This window comes from Bactrocera dorsalis, chromosome 3 (genome assembly GCF_023373825.1).
Source record: "Bactrocera dorsalis isolate Fly_Bdor chromosome 3, ASM2337382v1, whole genome shotgun sequence".
Classification (NCBI taxonomy): domain Eukaryota; kingdom Metazoa; phylum Arthropoda; class Insecta; order Diptera; family Tephritidae; genus Bactrocera; species Bactrocera dorsalis.
The window spans coordinates 64859943-64878825 of NC_064305.1; the positions used below are offsets into that span (position 1 = coordinate 64859943).

At 33.2% G+C, this 18883-nt stretch overlaps 1 protein-coding gene across 1 annotated transcript; it reads right to left on the reverse strand.

Annotated features, from left to right (window-relative positions):
- Positions 1 to 4931: 4931 nt before the first annotated feature.
- Positions 4932 to 18712, reverse strand: LOC105222117 (kinesin heavy chain). Its single transcript, XM_011199313.4, has 4 exons — positions 18016 to 18712; positions 7856 to 8315; positions 5917 to 7790; positions 4932 to 5845 (listed from the first exon to the last, which is right to left on the reverse strand). Exons 1-4 carry the CDS (start codon positions 18160 to 18162, stop codon positions 5402 to 5404), a joined length of 2925 nt encoding a protein of 974 aa, XP_011197615.1. The 5' UTR covers positions 18163 to 18712; the 3' UTR covers positions 4932 to 5401.
- Between the last annotated feature and the right edge of the window lie 171 nt (positions 18713 to 18883).

Genomic DNA, 18883 nt, shown 5'->3' on the forward strand with positions numbered 1-18883 from the left:
TTTTTCGCTCCGCACGGAGGAGAAAGTGGGGAGAGAACGGCACTGGCAGCAGGCAACGTAGCAAGGTTTAGAGATATGGTCAACCTCCCCCGAGAAAAAATTCGTATCCTTGTCACGCTCTATTCAGGACAATGTACGCTCAAAAAACACTTGTCCAACATGGACATAGTCTCTTGCGGAAACTGCCGGTTTTGAAACAGGAAACTGCAGAGCATCTGATTTAAGATCCATCTACGAAGACAGTGATCACATCATCTCAGTTGCGACCAGCAAGTTATCGAAATTATTCAGAGTGCTGGACCTTTGTGACCATATGCGATATAGGAGAGGGTACAATAGACCATAGGTCGCAGTGCAAAACCTCAATTATTTTTTATCTATCTATCAGTAACATATATGGTGTAGCCTGAAGTGCATGCTTTTAGGCGCCTTTCAAAAGAGTAACAATTTTTTGCATTTGCATTTAGACTGTAGAAAGCTTCCCAAATTTCAAATAGCAGACATCTTCTCACAAGCCCTTGGTTGTAGTGTTTTCTAAATATACTGTTTCGGGATTTATGCCACTGATCTAGAAGTCAATTTCATTTTTTGCAAGCAATGTGATATTGAGCTGACAATTAATAAGCATAAGCTTCGTGCTGGCATATCTTAAGTGTCATCAGTAGAAGATTGAAGTGGCCGTTGTTGTTGTTCTACCGGGCACCTAGTCCCCGTTAGGATGGTAGTAAGAATTAGCTAAGTTGTCGTCGACGTTATCTAACGGAAACCCCAAACGTGCTGTTTCGGCGGAGTCGGGCCGTAGGAAGAAGGTGGTCAGATGTGTAGGGTTAAAATGGCATGCAAGGAGGTGTTTAGTGTTATGCGAGGACTCTTTGCGGGAGTTTCGAGATGTAGAAGTTAAATAATAACGGGGAGAGGACACAAACCTGCGGAACTCCCTGTTTAATTCTTGTCAATTTCGTCTTTTTACCTCGAAATAGTATGAATGATTGACGACCGCTCAGGTAGTTCATGGTCCGCCTCTTCAGTTCTGGAGGGAACGTAGTTTTTTCGATGTCCTCAAGTAACGTTGTGTGATTGACTGCATCAAAGGCTTTTGACAAGTCCAAGGATACGAGGATCGATCTCTCGTAGGGTGGTTTCTGGTTAAGTACCCGTTACAACAACAACAACTACAGAAGCGGACGTCATCGTTTAATATGGATTTCTTGTTGTGGAAAAGTTAAATTGAATTCACAAGCAGTCACGTAGTGTTTTCCAATAATGAAAACAAGTGTTTGTTTTAAATATTTTTTTTATTATTTTAGATCCTTTTATATATGTAAATACATATATACATATGTATGTATGTATGTCTGTAAATAACTACTATTTAGATTTCTTTTTTCTTTTGCCGTTACTTTCTGTTATGATAACTCATTTCAATTTTCATAGTGGTTCTATAATTTTTATTTTTTGTAATTAATTTTCTGCGTGTTCATTTGTGAGTGTGTGTGTGTGTTAAATGTTTTAATAAGCAAATTATTTATATACGAGTTTTTCAAACTTGTAATGAATTCGTTTTAAGAAACACGTAGGTCATATATAAATACATATATGAATGCATATAGATTTATATATAATTCATCTTTTTCATAATTATTATTGTATGCATAGCAAAAAACGTTGTGCACAACACGACGGTTGTTCCGGTTACTCTGTACTCTGTGCTATAAGCGCCTCCATATTTCGCTAATGGTTGTCCTTTGTCATTCATCACTTCATTAATCTATATTTAAATATTCAATTAATACAACGTGGCGTTGAGTAAAGTTATTTGAAAGCACATTGCATCTAAACTGGCATAATTGGTAATTTGAATTTGCATAAATAATTTCTTTTTAAATTTATTTTCCTACTACTTTATTTTATTTGGTTTTCTTTGAATGTATTATATGGTGTAAATCTGCTTATTGAACTTACCAATATATTACAAGCAAAATTTGAAATTACATAAGCAGAGCGTGTAGACGCGCCAATTTTTTGTTTAACTGTTATTTTTTTAATATAATTTTTTTGTGCCAATTTGTTTTTATTATTAGACAAATATTTTTATTTCGAAGTACTACTATTTTTTTATTAATTTTTTTAATATTTTTTTTTTATTTACGAAATTTTTGTTAGTGTTAGCTTTTTAAAATATTTTAATTATTTTTTTTTTAATTTTCTGTTTATATAAAAAAATTTTGTATACGAGTTTTTCATCATTAGTGTGTTCACAGTAATCGGTTTATTTACGGCATTACAATTTTCAAGTTACATAAACAGAAAATATAGTAAAATTTTAAAATGTACAAAGCATGAAATTTCAAAAATAACTGTTTTTTAACTTTTTCACTGAAAAAACTTTGTTAATAGCTTCAAAACTCCGCTCAGTCAACTTGAAAATAGTGAGAGCACAACATTTTTAATGAAAAGCCTTACAATAGTCCACTTATGGTTCTCTTCAAGATTTATTAGTAAGCAGTTGTATGTATGTATGTCACCAAACTCCAATGAACATAATTAAGCATTATTTTACATGATAAAAACCCATTTCGAGCGTTTACAATTAATAGCTAATTAAAATTGTTTCTTTTAAAAAAGCGAAGGCAATTGTTTTGTAGCATAAGCGAAATTAATTTAAGCGGAACTGGGTTAATTGCCACTTAGTGAAAACAATAAATAGGAAAATTAAAATTTTTATTAAAATAAACTAACATATGCATACAGTTATGATTGTATATTTATTGCTATGCAACCAAATATACATGCTTAAGACTTCTTAGTATATATAAAATCGTTATGATTGAACAATTGAATTGAGTTTTGAGTGTTACCCAGACGTCAGTACTTTTAGTTGCTATTATTAGTGAGTCTCCAAATACATTAATTATGAAACTAAACAAAAAAAATAAATAAATAAAAAATAATAAATAAATAAATAAATAATAAATGAAAAATAAATAAATAAATAATAAATAAAAAATAAAAAAATTAAATAAAAAAAAAATAAATAAAACAAAATAAAAAAATAAATAAAAAAAAAAATAAATAAAACAAAATAAAAATATAATAAAAAAATATATAAAAAAAAATAATAAAAAAATAATAAATAAATAAAAAAAATAATAAATAAATAAAAAAAAATAATAAATAAATAAAAAAATAATAAAAAAAAAGTAAAAAAATATTAAAAAAAAAATATTAAAAAAAAAAAAATATTTAAAAAAAAATATTTAAAAAAATATTAAAAAAAAAATTTTTAATTAAAAAAAAAATAAAAAAAAAAATTTTAATTAAGAAAAAAATAAAAAAAAAATTTTTAATTAAAAAAATATTAAAAAAAAAAATTTTTAATTAAAAAAATATTAAAAAAAAAAATTTTTAATTAAAAAAAAATAAAAAAAAATTTTAATTAAAAAAAAAATAAAAAAAAAGTATTAAAAATATTTAAAACAGATATTTAAAAAAATCGATTAAACAATTATTAAAAAAAAATATATATTAAAAAAAGAAACTTAAAAAAATATTAAAAGCAAATATTAAAAGAAAATTTTAATTAAAAATATTTTTAAAAATTTAAAACAAATGTATTATAAAGAAATAAATAACAAATTTTAATAAACAAAGTTTAAATTTATAAAAAAATTTAATCAAAGGACAGAAATGTTTATATATTATAATTGTATAATTTAAATAAAAATAAAATATTTTTAATAAAATTAAAATTAAAAATAGGAATAAAAACTTTTAAAACAATTCAATTAAGAATGATTTTAAAATATTAGAAATTAAAAAATAAAAATTAAATTTAAAATATATAAAAATGAATTAAAAAAAAACAGAATTAGCGTTTAAAAAATAATAAATAGAAATAAAATACTAAATTAAAAAAATAGTAAATTTAAAAATAACAAAAACCAAAATTTTAAATTAATGAATCATATGTTACATGGATGTGTGTATGTTTTAGTTAAGTTAAAAAAAATGTAAAAATTAAATTAAATAAAAAAAAATTAAAAAAAAATTAAAAAACAAAATTAAAAAACAAAATAAAAAAAAAATTAAAAAACAAAATAAAAAAATTAAAAATAAAATTAAAAATATAAAAAAAAAAATTTAAAAAAAATAAAAGAAAATTAAAAAATAAAAAATAAAATAATATTAAAAAACAAAATAAGAAAACTAAAAATTAACAAAAAAACTATCTAAAAAAATTAAAAATCAAAATTTAAAAAAAAAAATAAATAAAACAATGCAGTTGAACTTCCCTAACACGAATCAATTTAATCCACAAAAAGAAACTTCGAGATATGGCAGGAAATTTTTATGAAATATGACTTATATTACCAATTCAAGAGTTCGAGTTATGGAGAACTCCAAGTTATAGAAGTTCGAGCTATGGAAGTTCAACTCTACTTACAAAATTTTAAATTAATGAATCATATGTTACATGGATGTGTGTATGTTTTAGTATAATTGTATTTGAGCAAGTATCCAAAGGCACAAATTGAACTCAGCACTGCATGCACGCACCAGCAAAATACATTTGTTGGAATTTTGCGCCAGGCAAAATTATGCTTTTGCTGAACGAATATGAACGGCTCGCCTCAAACACAAAACAGAAATTTAAATATTTAAACAATCAATTTTATCAAAATTATTCATGAACACAATTACTAAAGAACCGTTGCGCAGACGATGTTTCACCAGCTAAGTGAAGCGAAATTCACTGCCGCATAGAGCTGAAAAATTACCATATAAAAAAAAAAAGAAAACTTCACAGCATAAAACCATCTGGCAAGTAGTGTAACGAAATTCGCAAAAAACATAGCAATAAACAACCATACCCTTTTCATATAGCAACCAAAAGTGCTGTTCGTACATTCTACACATTACGCACAAATATATATATTTTTTTGTTTTTATAGTTTTTGTTTTTTTTTTGTATTTTTCGTTTAAGTTTTTTGTATCATTAGTTTTCCTTTTTCATATTACAATTAATTATGTGTTTCATGTAAAATAAATAATAATTATTTTTTTCTAAATAGAAATATTAAATTATTTGTTATATGCTTCGCCATATATGTAATGTACTTGCTAAGAATACGACACGCCTTCAAGCAATTCAACATTTCTAAAAACCTTCTATTCATTGCGCCCACTTTCACATAAGCGTGCTCCAGCTGCTTCATCACAAATATTTATGATCTTTCGTTTTCTTCACCCTCATCTTCTGCTCACCCTAACATTTTTTTGCTTGCTTGCATCATTCATTGGAAAATTGCAAATTTGTTTTTTCGTTTTTTTTTTTTGTAAACATACGTATTATATTAAAAAATAATTATGTCATAGCATTCTATGCAACACATTGCTCGCTTTATGAGTTAACAGCACTTGCTTGCGGCAATTGACCGCTCATTACGCTGCCGCCACCACCACCGCGTATGGCAATGTTGCCCTGGCCAGCGCGTATTGGTTTGGCGATTTGTGCCTGTGGACCACGGCGTCCGAGATGCTTTTGTCGCACCGCTTCCTTAATGCGATCCACTTCGTACTGATAGCGTTTACGGTCGCGCATCGCACCTTCTTTCGCTTCCTTGAGTGCTGACTCTAACGCCTTGACGCGCTCCATTGTTGTGCGCAGACGTTTCTCCAGCTTGGGCAATTCACAGCGCAGATCGGCATTGTCGCGCACCAATTGCTTATGCACCTTTGTCAACTGATCGAGATTGTTTTCGAGGAAAGAGATTTTCTGTTTTTGTGCCAGTGAGCAGCCGTCCTCCTCGTTGTCTTCGTTGATTACAGTCTTCTTGATGCGTGCCTGACGGTAGACGTGTGGAGTGTTTTGACACTGTTATGTATATATTCATATTGCAACAAAACCACACTTACCTGTAAATCTTGTACGAAGAGTTTTCTGAGGTTATGTAGCGTTTGCAATTCCTTGGACACGGTATCTTCTAGACCCTTCAAGTCTTTGCGTGCTTGTTCGCGACGCTCGTTGGTGAGTATGATGTCCTGTAGCTTATTGGACTTGTCCGCTTCTTCCTGCTTCAATTTCTCATAGTCGACCGTCATCTGTTGGTGTGCCAAAATCAATTTCTGGTATACATCCTTCATTTCGCTCATTTCATGCTGCTTGGCAAGTATCTCGTCACGCAATTCGGACACTTGTTTGGTGTGCGCTTCACGTAGCTCATCCATTTGCGAATCGAACATGGAACGCAGTTCCTCCGCCTTTTGTTTTTCCTCGGCATTCACAGCGGACACATGCTCGGCTGCCTTCAGTTTGGCGCATTCTTCGCGCAATGAATCGATTTGCTCCTCCAGAGCACGCTTCTTGTTTTCAGCCTCGCGCATTGATTCTTGTAGCGACTTCATACGTGCCTCATGTTGCGAGATCAGTAGACGGTATTCGCCCAAGTCTTTTTCGTACTCGGACAATTTCTTGTTCGAGTCGACTTGCTGCGTTTCCATATTGCTACAACGCTGTGCCATATTCTTCGCCTCGGTTTTCATTTTGCTGATGTAGAGGCGCGCCATGGTGAAGTCTTCCTCCACTTTGGTCGCATCGCCAGCACCGGTCACGCTGTTCATTTTCATATCAACAGCAGAATCGCCAGTAGCCAACGCTTGACCGACTTCGGCTAGATCTCGCAACAGATTTGTCAGCATTTCGTTGATGCGTTTCTTTTGGTGCGTTGACATATCCTTTAACTGTTGCAGCTCAGACGTTGTCGAATTGAGTAGTGTTTGCTTTTGTTGCAATTCCTCATTGAGTGAGTCGATATCTTTGTTTTTGGTCTCGATTTCTTGCGATTTTTGATCATAATTAACTGCCAATTCTTCAAGTGCTTGCAGCACTTCTTTAACCTCTTCCTTGGCCGATTCGTTCTCCTGTTGAATACGTGCCATCTCCGATTGCAGCGCTTCATATTCACGACGCGCATTAGCAATGAGCTCTTCTTGCTCCAAAATCTGATCTTTCAGATTCTCCACATACTGGCTCTGTTGGTTGATCTCTTCATCTTTCTCGTCGAGCTGTTGGTAGAGACCTTCACGTTCGGCTTCGAGACGTGCGCGCTCATCGCTACTAATTGAGCCAACCATGAGACCGGCCGCCGGTGTTGCGGGCACTGGACCAGCAGTAGTCGCCGGTGTCTCCACCTCCAGGTTGGGTGTGCTCGCCTCCATGACATCATCCACATTGACTTGCTCTTCGGCATTGACCGTTTCACCGGCGCGCCAACGTGCCAACTCCAATTCCAGCTTCTCAATTTTACCCTTAAGACGTGCATTCTTCTCTTTTTCCTTTTCATATCGTCGCTTCCATTCTTCTGCTGTAAGTTCCTCATTGACACAAACAACATTCTTGACGGTCTTGGCACGACGACCGAATTCTAATGTTGATTTTGTCTCAGCCTCATTGAAACTAGCTGGTGAACAGCAAATTACAATTGTGGTGCGTGCATTACCGCCCAAAGATTCTTGCAAGATACGCGTCAACTTCGAGTCTCGATACGGTATATGCGTTTTATTGCCGTCCGCCAGTGCGGAGATCACATTACCCAAGGCAGACAAGGATTTGTTAATATTTTTGGCTTCATCCAATACCGTACCTTCAGCACCGGTCTTCGAAACCTTCTCAGAACCTGCCAAATCCACCAAATACAATTTACCAGAAAGTTTCTTTTGATTCTCCAAATTCTCTTGTTTCACATTAATCAAGAATACTGAATGCGAACGCGACGAATGTTCGTTCATGTCTGCAAGAAACAAAAAAATATTTAATACCGATTCCAACAAAAAACCAAAACGTTGATGCACTTACTTGTCACAGCAATGTGCCGATTCGATTTGCCCTCTTCAATTACCTCGAACACATCCTCAGGTGACGACACAAAACGCTCTGTAGCGCCCTTCACGTACGGAACACGATTTTTATCCTCATGTACGCTTAGGTTAACTTTCGAGACGTCAAGTAAATCTCGTATCTTATCCATATAGATTTCATAGTATGAGACCTTAATGTGAAACTCGAGATTCATCTCCATTGTGTAAATGTGATTGAAAATATCATTGACAATACGCGGTATGATACCTTGCTTCACCGGATCACCTAGTACACCCTCCATGGTGTGTGTTTTACCTGACGATGTTTGACCGTAGGCAAATATGGTGCCGTTATAACCGGCCAACACATCTGTGACAATAGACTTGGCGGCCTCATTGTACACTTTCTCTTGGGATGCATTTGGTTTGAAAACTTTGTCGAACAAATATACTTTGCCCTGTGGGTTAGACGAATAAAAATGAAACGACAATTAGTTTTGATAAATAAAACATAGAATTACTTTTAAAGAGATATTCTACTCAATTTTGAATTATTAATTTCAAATCAAGTTTTTACCAGTTTATATTTTTATTTATGTATAATATACTTGGAGTTTAAAACACTACAATTGTAAAAAGTTTTGATCTAATATTGTGAATGCAAAGTTATATGAGACATTTGTTTATGTTATTTAGACCTTATAATATAGCAAACAATAACCGGACTCTTCTGGTTTTGTTTTCCTTTATTAGTCCCGAGCCGATCTTCTCGGTTTCTAGTACTTCGGGCTGAAACTGTTGTTTTGAAATTGAAAAGATAATTGGTTTGAAAACTTTTCTGACAACTATCTAAGAGAACTACTAAAACAAGATAAAAGGTAAAACAATAATTCTTTGTTATGCATAAAAAAAATTACATCAATTTATTTATTGAAAATAATGTGCCAAAATCTTTTATATTGTCAAATGCGCCACATTAAACTCTCAAACCAAAAGTAAACAAACAAATCGCTGTCAAAATTCAAACAAGTTTCTATGTATTTTGAATTTAAGTGATTGAGAAGGATTGAATAGCAACGATTCACACATATTTAACAATTTTGAACTATCGAGTGCTATGACAGCAACGTATCCCAACAAGAAATAGTCCATTTGCTATCAACAGAATGCCATAAGCCGCTTACTACGGATGCAAGTGGGTGGCAAACAGGGCACAAATGTCAGCTACAAAAATAAAAGCAAAAGTTTGCAAACAAAGTTCCAGTAAATTCCGATGTGCACATGCCGCGATGGTTGGTTTAGTACAAGTCGTCGTTTTTTCCTTACTGCTTTTTGTTGTAAACGAATGCATCCTGCTGACCTACTTTTCTAGATATAACGGGTGATTTTTTTGAGGTTAGGATTTTCATGCATTAGTATTTGACAGATCACGTGGGATTTCAGACATGGTGTCAAAGAGAAAGATGCTCAGTATGCTTTGACATTTCATCATGAATAGACTTACTAACGAGCAACGCTTGCAAATCATTGAATTTTATTACCAAAATCAGTGTTCGGTTCGAAATGTGTTTATCGACAAATTTTGTTCAGCGATGAGGCTCATTTCTGGTTGAATGGCTACGTAAATAAGCAAAATTGCCGCATTTGGGGTGAAGAGCAACCAGAAGCCGTTCAAGAACTGCCCATGCATCCCGAAAAAATGCACTGTTTGGTGTGGTTTGTACGCTGGTGGAATCATTGGACCGTATTTTTTCAAAGATGCTGTTGGACGCAACGTTACGGTGAATGGCGATCGCTATCGTTCGATGCTAACAAACTTTTTGTTGCCAAAAATGGAAGAACTGAACTTGGTTGACATGTGGTTTCAACAAGATGGCGCTACATGCCACACAGCTCGCGATTCTATGGCCATTTTGAGGGAAAACTTCGGACAACAATTCATCTCAAGAAATGGACCCGTAAGTTGGCCACCAAGATCATGCGATTTAACGCCTTTAGACTATTTTTTGTGGGGCTACGTCAAGTCTAAAGTCTACAGAAATAAGCCAGCAACTATTCCAGCTTTGGAAGACAACATTTCCGAAGAAATTCGGGCTATTCCGGCCGAAATGCTCGAAAAAGTTGCCCAAAATTGGACTTTCCGAATGGACCACCTAAGACGCAGCCGCGGTCAACATTTAAATGAAATTATCTTCAAAAAGTAAATGTCATGAACCAATCTAACGTTTCAAATAAAGAACCGATGAGATTTTGCAAATTTTATGCGTTTTTTTTTTTTTAAAAAGTTATCAAGCTCTTAAAAAATCACCCTTTAAAAATTCATACGACTACATGGCATATTAAGCATTGCAAAAGGTTGAAAGGGCGTGTGTTGACATTCGGATAATTATTGTGATGTATTTTTGAATTATTATTATTTTTTTTTTTTGAATTCTAGTATGCAACCATTAAAGCATAACGCACGGTTGAATTACTTATTTGCATAACGGTATTCTATTTTGCTCACTTTCAAAATAAACCTTTGACGTGCCTTTATACTAAATATACACACATATTTGCATATCTACGAATATGCCATCAATCAATCGCACAATCATAGGTATTCCTGTTATTTATATACATATTTATTTATGCGCTAACGACTTGTACCTGATTGCTTGTGCACGCTGTTGTTGCGTTAACCTTCTTGCCATAGGAATCAACCAAAAAACTAACAAATTTGGGTTAGAGACATTAGCTGCGCTAAACGTTAGTAGATTGGCAAGCAGACCGGAATTTCGAACGCACACTGTTTTGGCTGCTTGCCAAAGGAAATTTCACCACAGATTAAGTACGAAATAATAGTACATAGGAAAAAAGTAAATAGCAAAACTTAATGCAAATTAAATGTGATGCGATATTAGAAAAATCAATACACAACTTAAACGGATAAAGAAGGCCGCAGATAAAACCGAGTCGGAAAATAAAGAGTACAAAAATTATGACGTTTTTTATGGAATTAAAAAAATAAAATTTACTACAGCAGATAGAAGGAAGCAAAAATATCAGCTGATTGGAAGGCTTTAGAAAATTCATATACATAGCTAAAAAAATAGTCGAAATTACTATAGTTTCTATGGGATATAAACAACGGACTATCGTCTACATATAGTGATTTCATTTTATAATCAATAATAGTAACCAGACACACAATTTTTGGGCTGTATTATAATTTTTATTAGTGCAAAGAACCTCATAATTTATAAACCACACCTAACCTAGTTCTAAATTTAAAGACGATTTTTTATTTTTTTATTAATATTCCTTCAGCATTGTTGAAGGTAAAGCGATACCGTACTTCCGTGAGAATGTTAAACTGCTACATACTATACTATATGAACCACATTTTGTTTTCAATGCATAAAACAAATGCTTGATTACTAAAAACAAATAAGTGATAATATGCCTGGGGAATGTTTAGACGTTTTCTGCTGTACACATACATAGACACACATGCATGTAAATAATTAAACTTTCCATACACAAAATCAAATTAGCTTAAGTAAAATTAATAGAAAAGGTCGTTCCGCCTTGAGCCCCGTTGTACGAACATATTTTGTGGATCATTACGGGTTGACTCATCTATTCCGTATATTGAAATGACTAAAATGTACACACACATAAGTGAGTTTCGTTTTTTTTCTTTAATGTGGAATTAGATCATAAATATAAGAATACCGAGTCATGTTCTCACCAATCAACTAATGACGACCAGCGAATAAGAAGCACACAAAAATCCAGATTTTTTTGTTTGAAGGAATTATGTGATAATTTCACAAAATACCTAATTTCGGTATAATAAAAACAAGTGTAACGAACACTGTGTAACAAAGTACATTTTGAGTGGAAGTAATTCTGTACCATGAATTGATAGAAGTTGGTAGTGACTATAGCTATTATTGTTTCTGTGTGCCATAACTAGGTTTTCGACTGGAAAGCAATCAGTGTCGAAGATCTGAAGAGAATTTGAGATACAGTACTAATAATTTTAACGGTGTTAGTGAACCGTTTAGTGAATAGTGAGTCGATGTCCTTTAATTTTATCTCAAAGCTTCGTTTTGGAATTCATTTATTCCCATTAAAATATAAAAGTCTGTCACGTCTCAAGAATCGCTCACAGCGCTAAGAATATTTTATAATGCAAATAAAACAGTAATGAAACTGCAAGTAAAAAGAAGCATAAATCAAATGAGCAATGTGTCATATCAACATATTCAATTATGTTTTAACTCGACTAACAATTCCAACAATTTTCGCACGTTGAATCAAGTTGTGGAAAGTGTGCTCGAGATTTTTACTTTATTTTAATATGGCTATGAGTGTTATAATTATTATGCATATTTATTTATATGGAGTACGTATGCCGTACGTGGTTGCGCAAAAGTGCGAGATATATTTAATTGCTCATGCATACACTCATCGAAACAATATGCAAAAAAAATAAATCTGTTCTCTTTTTTAGCACTTTCCAACAGCTGGATAGTTAAGGTCATTACTTTTTTCTCGACAACACATGCATATAAGTTGGTATGTACATATATGATTCGAGTGATAACATTTTAATTGAAGAAATATATAGATTAGATTGAAAGCGAAAATATGATGTCAAAATTATGTATCTATAATAAAGTATAGAAAGACCTTCAGTATTTAGTTGAAAATGCGATTTTGGTCATTAGTGACAGAAAATGCAGTTGAGAACCTTCAAACTTCATAAGACCTCAAGAACAGCTTCAATATATTATTCAGAAGCTTTTAATAAGAAAGTATTCATAAAGTCTATGCTATAGACAATATCCAAGGGCATATTCACCTGTATAACAAAGAAAACACTTTGACTGCTTCTTGCCAACACAAAATCCTTTCTTCTAGTATGTATATACCTAACATCTGCAAAGGACTTCCAGGTACTGTCCAGCCTGTCAGAGACTAAGTTGCTGAAGTATAATTTTTTTCGTTGTTTTATCTAAACATATGTCTAACTTTTATTCAAGCTCCAAAAAGACAGCACTACAACAGCTTTAAAGTTAAGTTATCTACCCACTGAGCCAAGTGTGCTCTTTAACACATAACCTCAAGTGGTACATAATAACAAAAAAAATCATTTCCCCCTTTTGCAACACAAAAATATAACAATAGCTGGTCATACTACTTTAAAAATTAGAAGAAAGACATGAGACCATATCTAATTTTTTTTTAAGCGCAATTAAGAACTTCAAGAAAAACATGTAGAACATCAAAAGCAACACATTTCTCGCTTTTATGAGTTTACTTAAGAGGGGAAACAACTTAAACTTAAGCCACCGGCGTTTGACAGAAAATTGATGTCAAGTTTTTATGTTGCTGAGAAAACTCTCAAGAGAGTGCACACACGTGAATGTGTGAAGCAAAAACAAAGCGAGAAAAGACCTAAAGAAATTTTAAAGAAATAATGACGGAAGCAGCACGCATCATGTAAAAAGCTAAGTAATCTATTTTTAAAATCATTCATAAAAGCACTATACATACATATGTACGTAAGTTTTGTATATAGCTATGTTCATCAGTATATTTGCACTTTTGTTTAAAAATGGCATAAAGAGAAAAACAGTGCAGCAGATCAGCAAAAGTGTTGCAAAAAGAGATGCTGCCATCGTGTGAATGATAAATAACAATAAGCACTTTTTATTATAAAAAAAAACTACTAAAAAACACTGTAAAGCAAACGAATATGAGGAAATTATTAAAAAGTACTTACAGATACTAAAATATTTGAAAAGCTAAGTGTGTTTGTTAAATTACACAATGAAGACTGCAGGCAGTCAGAGTCAGTCAGTCAGTCAGCCACTTAGGCGACTGTCAGTCAGTGACGAGTGTAGCAACTCCAGTCGGTTGGTAATGGACGTTGGAGTTAATTACCATTTTCGTAATTGGCAATAGCTTGTTAGTGGATGCATATGAAAGAGTACCATATAGATATGTATGCACATATAAGCATCCATCATATTGTGGTAAAAGTTTATTAGCGTGTTGTCTAGTTGTATGCATGTAGATTTATGGTTGACTGCTTCAACGCTTATAGTTTGCCAAACCAACATGCATACAAGCAATGATATTTGTATATATCTACGTATGTTAGTAAATCCATAAGGTCTTTGTTGTTGCGGAAAGAAATGTGGCGCTGTTGTGCGCCAACATGAAAGGCGGTTGCTCGGCCCGACCGCATTTGGCGTAACAACATTTTTCATCGTAATAAATCGCATGGAAGTGTGGAATACTTTCGAAGGCAATACGAGTGAATGGGAGAAATGTTAAATCTAAAATATTTATGTGCTTAGAGGAAAAAAAAAAGAAAGTGATTAGAGTGTATACTAAAATTTGATTCGCCAATAGCAAATAAAGATTAATATTTTAACAAAGATAATGCAGTTGATTTTAAAAACAAATTAATTTCCATTGCACTAAGCTCTAATACACTTCACAAATGCAAAATATACAAATTAGACAATATTCTAAGCCAAAACAAAAGTTTCCATACAAGAACTGGATTTTGATCGATCAGTTTGTATGACAGGCAACGATACATGCCTTGGACTTTAATCCATGACGAATTTTACCCTGTTCAGGGTATAATAAGCAGAGAAACAAATAGAGTGTTTTAAGTATGGTATATTACCAATGATTTTATGCTTTATATTCGACTTTCAGTTATGTATGTTTTTTCGTTCGACTACGAAATGGAACTTTTCGAACGTAAGTTATTACAAAGATGTTTAATATAAAGACTTTCCTTGTAATAAGAAGTAGAGAGAAGTGAATGTAAAGTAAAATACCCTGCCATATAACAATAGTCTGAAGAGTTTTTATTAGAAATCGGTAGGCAGACCTATTCGTCCGTTTCTACACTTTCAATTTCATTTTGTTTCTTCTTTCATTTAGTATGCAATGCGAACACTCCTCAGAGAATCATTGGCAAATATCATAAATTTCTTGTCTAATTTTCACCTGCATATAAAATTAACCCTAATAAACACTTGCCAGTCTTTTGTTCCAATACTTGCACACATTTGTATGTGCACCTTCGTACGTACGTAAGTAGCAAAAAGAAAACATACGCAAACAAAGGTTCTCCAACGCAAGTAGTATGAGCATGTACTCATATGATTTCGCGCTTCAAGACAACCCATCTGGAGCGTCGTTACACATATTGCAGGAAAAATGCCTGATGGGTTTAAATAAATTATTCAAGTTCTACTTGTGCTTCATTCACACAAATTGCTTGCCTGGCGCATAATACTGTCGATAGCTACTATGTAATTGGTAAATATGGATATACATATGTATATCCACCAACACATATACATACATACAAATATGGTATACATATATTTACATATTGCTACTCCTACAGTGGCGCACTTTTGCAACTTGTGCTGTCCATTTGCTGTTACCATTGACACTACCGACACGCCATTCCATGCCACCCGGCAAATTTGTATATATGTATATGTAAGAAAATTCCGCGTGCAGTCATCACCATCGTCGCTCCTGAATGTATGGACATGACTCACGCGCCATAAACAGTGTTCATGTTGCGGGTAACTTGGCGCAATGAGCACAATAAGTGGTATGAGGTTGAAATAGTAGCGTTGGCGCTGATGCCGACAATATAGCGTCGTAGCCAACGAAGACCATGGCATCGGTATCGCTGCCTGTAAGCAGCGTATGAATCGTTTAGATTCACGCAACTCAGTCTTCCGTCCTACATCTGTCCGCACTTTCGGCTTTTGTCTTTCTAGGGCTTTTGTCTTTCTAGCGTGGTGCTCTCATTCGTTTTTAGAGTATTAGTTAATCGCCTCTTTACATTTTATTTATTTCTTTAATATTTTCGTATTGTTTTTGTTTTCTTTCGCAGAGCAGCTGTTCGATTGTCGTCAAAGTTTCGACTTTTGTAGTGGTTGCGGAAAATTGTTAAATAAATGTTTATGACTGGAAAGTTATTCTTTATTTGAATTGATAAACTGACATGAGATGAAATTATTTTGTTTTGATTTCTGTTTATCACATTTTTTTCTTTCTATACTATTTTATTTTATAATTCTACTATAATAAAACAAAATTCGGCCGGTTTAAATGTAATGTAAAAAAAGCCCTGAAAATATTTTTTTTTGCATTTCCAATTCAATTTAATACAATAAATTATAAAGATAATTTAAATCTCTTTCGCTTATTTGGTATATTAACAAAGGAATAAAAAAATAACTTAATAGTGATAGATATAAAACTGAACTTTTTATGTTATTCCAAGTTAAATAAGAATGTGTACGCGAAAATGACTTTCCTTAAATTCTATAGAAACCTACAGAATATACAATAGACTAAATTTTATGTATTATTACTGTATTCTATTAGAGGGGAAACTTTAGTATACGATCCCACGATTTCAGGGTTAAAAGTGGTATGGTTGGATAGGGCTGATGCTCCAGATTAAGAAAATATATAATTGTTGCCGCCGCAAACTTATACTTTCCGAGATATTTGCATTTAAAGTTGAAAATTTTATCTTGCAATTTCTCGATTGCTAGTAATTATTTAATTCATATTATGCCTCTTTTATGCACTTATACTTCATTACATTGTTTCTACATATTTATTTTTTAGTAATTATTTAGTTATTTGCTTAAAATAAGCATTTTATATTTTACACAATTTTCACTCCATGCACAATAACAAAAGTATTCCGTGTTTACAGATATTAAGTGTTGCCATAATTACACATATATCAAACGAATAAGAATGGATATAAAAACTCAAACGCAGAAAACAAATACTATCTGAAATAAATTTTCCATTGTAATAAGAAAAGTTTTAAGGCTTTATTGGCGGCCTTCGCCCGCGCTTCAAAAAAAATAAAACTCCTTTCGCGTTGGCGGCCTTCGGCCGCGCTTCAAAAAAATAACCCTGGCCGATCCAACACCGGGGTGTATCAGGTTTTTTTTAAGTAAAACTCCTTTTCGCGTTGGCGGCCTCGGCCGCGCTTCAACAAAATACCCCTGGCCGATCCAACACCAGGGTGTATCAGGTTTTTTTTAAGTAAAACTCCTTTTCGCGTTGGCGGCCTCGGCCGCGCTTCAAAAAAATAACCCTGGCCGATCCAACACCAGGGTGTATCAGGTTTTTTTTAAGTAAAACTCCTTTTCGCGTTGGCGGCCTTTGGCCGCGCTTCAAAAAAATAACCCTGGCCGATCCAACAACGGGGTGTATCAAGTTTTTTTTTTAAGTAAAACTCCTTTTCGCGTTGGCGGCCTTCGGCCGCGCTTCAAAAAAATAACCCTGGCCGATCCAACACCGGGGTGTATCAAAAATCTTGATATATCAAGAAAAAGGGCAATGATTTATGTATTTGGGGTATAGTCCTATTTTTTATTCATTTTTATTCGTTTGATAAATGTGTAATTATGGCAACACTTATTATCTGTCAACACGGAATACTTTTGTTATTGTGCATGAAATGAAAAATGTGTAAAATATAAAATGCTTATTTTAAGCAAATAACTAAATAATTACTGGAAAAAAAATATGTAGAAACAATGTAATGAAGTATAAGTGCATAAAAAAGGCATAATATGAATTAAATAATTACTAGCAATCGAGAAATTGCAAGATAAAATTTGCAAAATTTTCAACTTTAAATGCAAATATCTCGAAAACTATAAGTTTGCGGCGGCAACAATTATATATTTTCTTAATCTGGAGGATCAGCTCTATCCAACCATACTACTTTTAACCCTGAAATCGTGGGATCGTATACTAAAGCCGACCCCTATTAGATTTCAAACATTTGTATGTTTTTATCAAAATCAAATTGTCATAATCACTATCAGATGTTATAAGAAATCGAATATCATCATCAGTGTTATGAAATTTCACAAAGTGGGGTGGCAACACCCAAGAATAAACCTCCTGCCTATCTTATGTATTTGTTTTACGGTAGAATAGGGAAAAAATGACGTCATCGACCAGGGAGTGTAGCGGGAGTGGTAGGTATATTTGACAATATTTGCAAACACAAAACGTATTTATATATATATATTTATATTAATATTGCCAATTGGTTAATAATTTGTTAAATTTACATACCGCAATGGAAATGCAATTCTCTTCAGTGTTGTTTGGAAACTTTACGATGAATTTAGAGCCGGCCTTCTCTTCACTGTCATTCAGTGGACGAAAACGACATACCACTTTGATACTATCCTCCGCTGGAATCTCGCGTTCAGCAGACATTTTGACGGTTGAGCGGTGCTGACCAAACCGTTATCCTAAATATATGAAGTTTATCCAACCCTAATATTTCAAAATGGTGACTTCGTAACTGCACTTCCAATTAGCACCGCTCCAATGCCTCTTCTTTTTTAAATTTTATACTACTTCGGAAGTGAAAATTATTACTGCATTTAACAATTATTGACTTTTGCTACTCTCCTGCCTCCTACTTTTAAATTTTCTTTCTTTTAATATTGTATTTTTCTTTACTTCACTGCTTTTTCTTTTTGCAAATGCGACGTTTCTGCTTGCTTAGCAGAGACGCAGACACATGCAATTTCACACGTCAAACACACAACGGAATGGACGCGTTAGATTTTCTTATTAAAAAAAATGCAATTAAAATAGCAGAGGATATCCTTTTTTCAAGGTTTTATGGAAATATTTTCAAATTATTTAATTGTTAAAAAATATAAAAATTTTCACTTTGCTCGTCAAACCGAACCGAACCGAACAGTAGAATATGAGACGACAAATACACACCTCACATCGCAACAGTAGAAGATGAACGCGATTGACAGCAAAAAAGTGTTAACAGATTAGTGACTTCCAAAGGTATTTCAACACTTTCCAATAATGTCAGTACTATAAGTATATTCTTTTAGGCAAATTATAATATAAAGTAGTTCGTTTTTTTATGAATATTAGCATATTGGAAAGATAAAAGAATTGAAGTAATTAT

Coding starts and splice junctions, on each gene's coding strand:
- LOC105222117 (XM_011199313.4), bottom strand. CDS start 18,162: ATGTCTGCTGAACGCGAGATTCCAGCGGAGGATAGTATCAAAGTGGTA. Junction 8,316..18,015: donor AGAATTGCATTTCCATTGCG/GTATGTAAATTT, acceptor TCTAACCCACAG/GGCAAAGTATATTTGTTCGA. Junction 5,846..5,916: donor TCTTCGTACAAGATTTACAG/GTAAGTGTGGTT, acceptor GTCTACCGTCAG/GCACGCATCAAGAAGACTGT.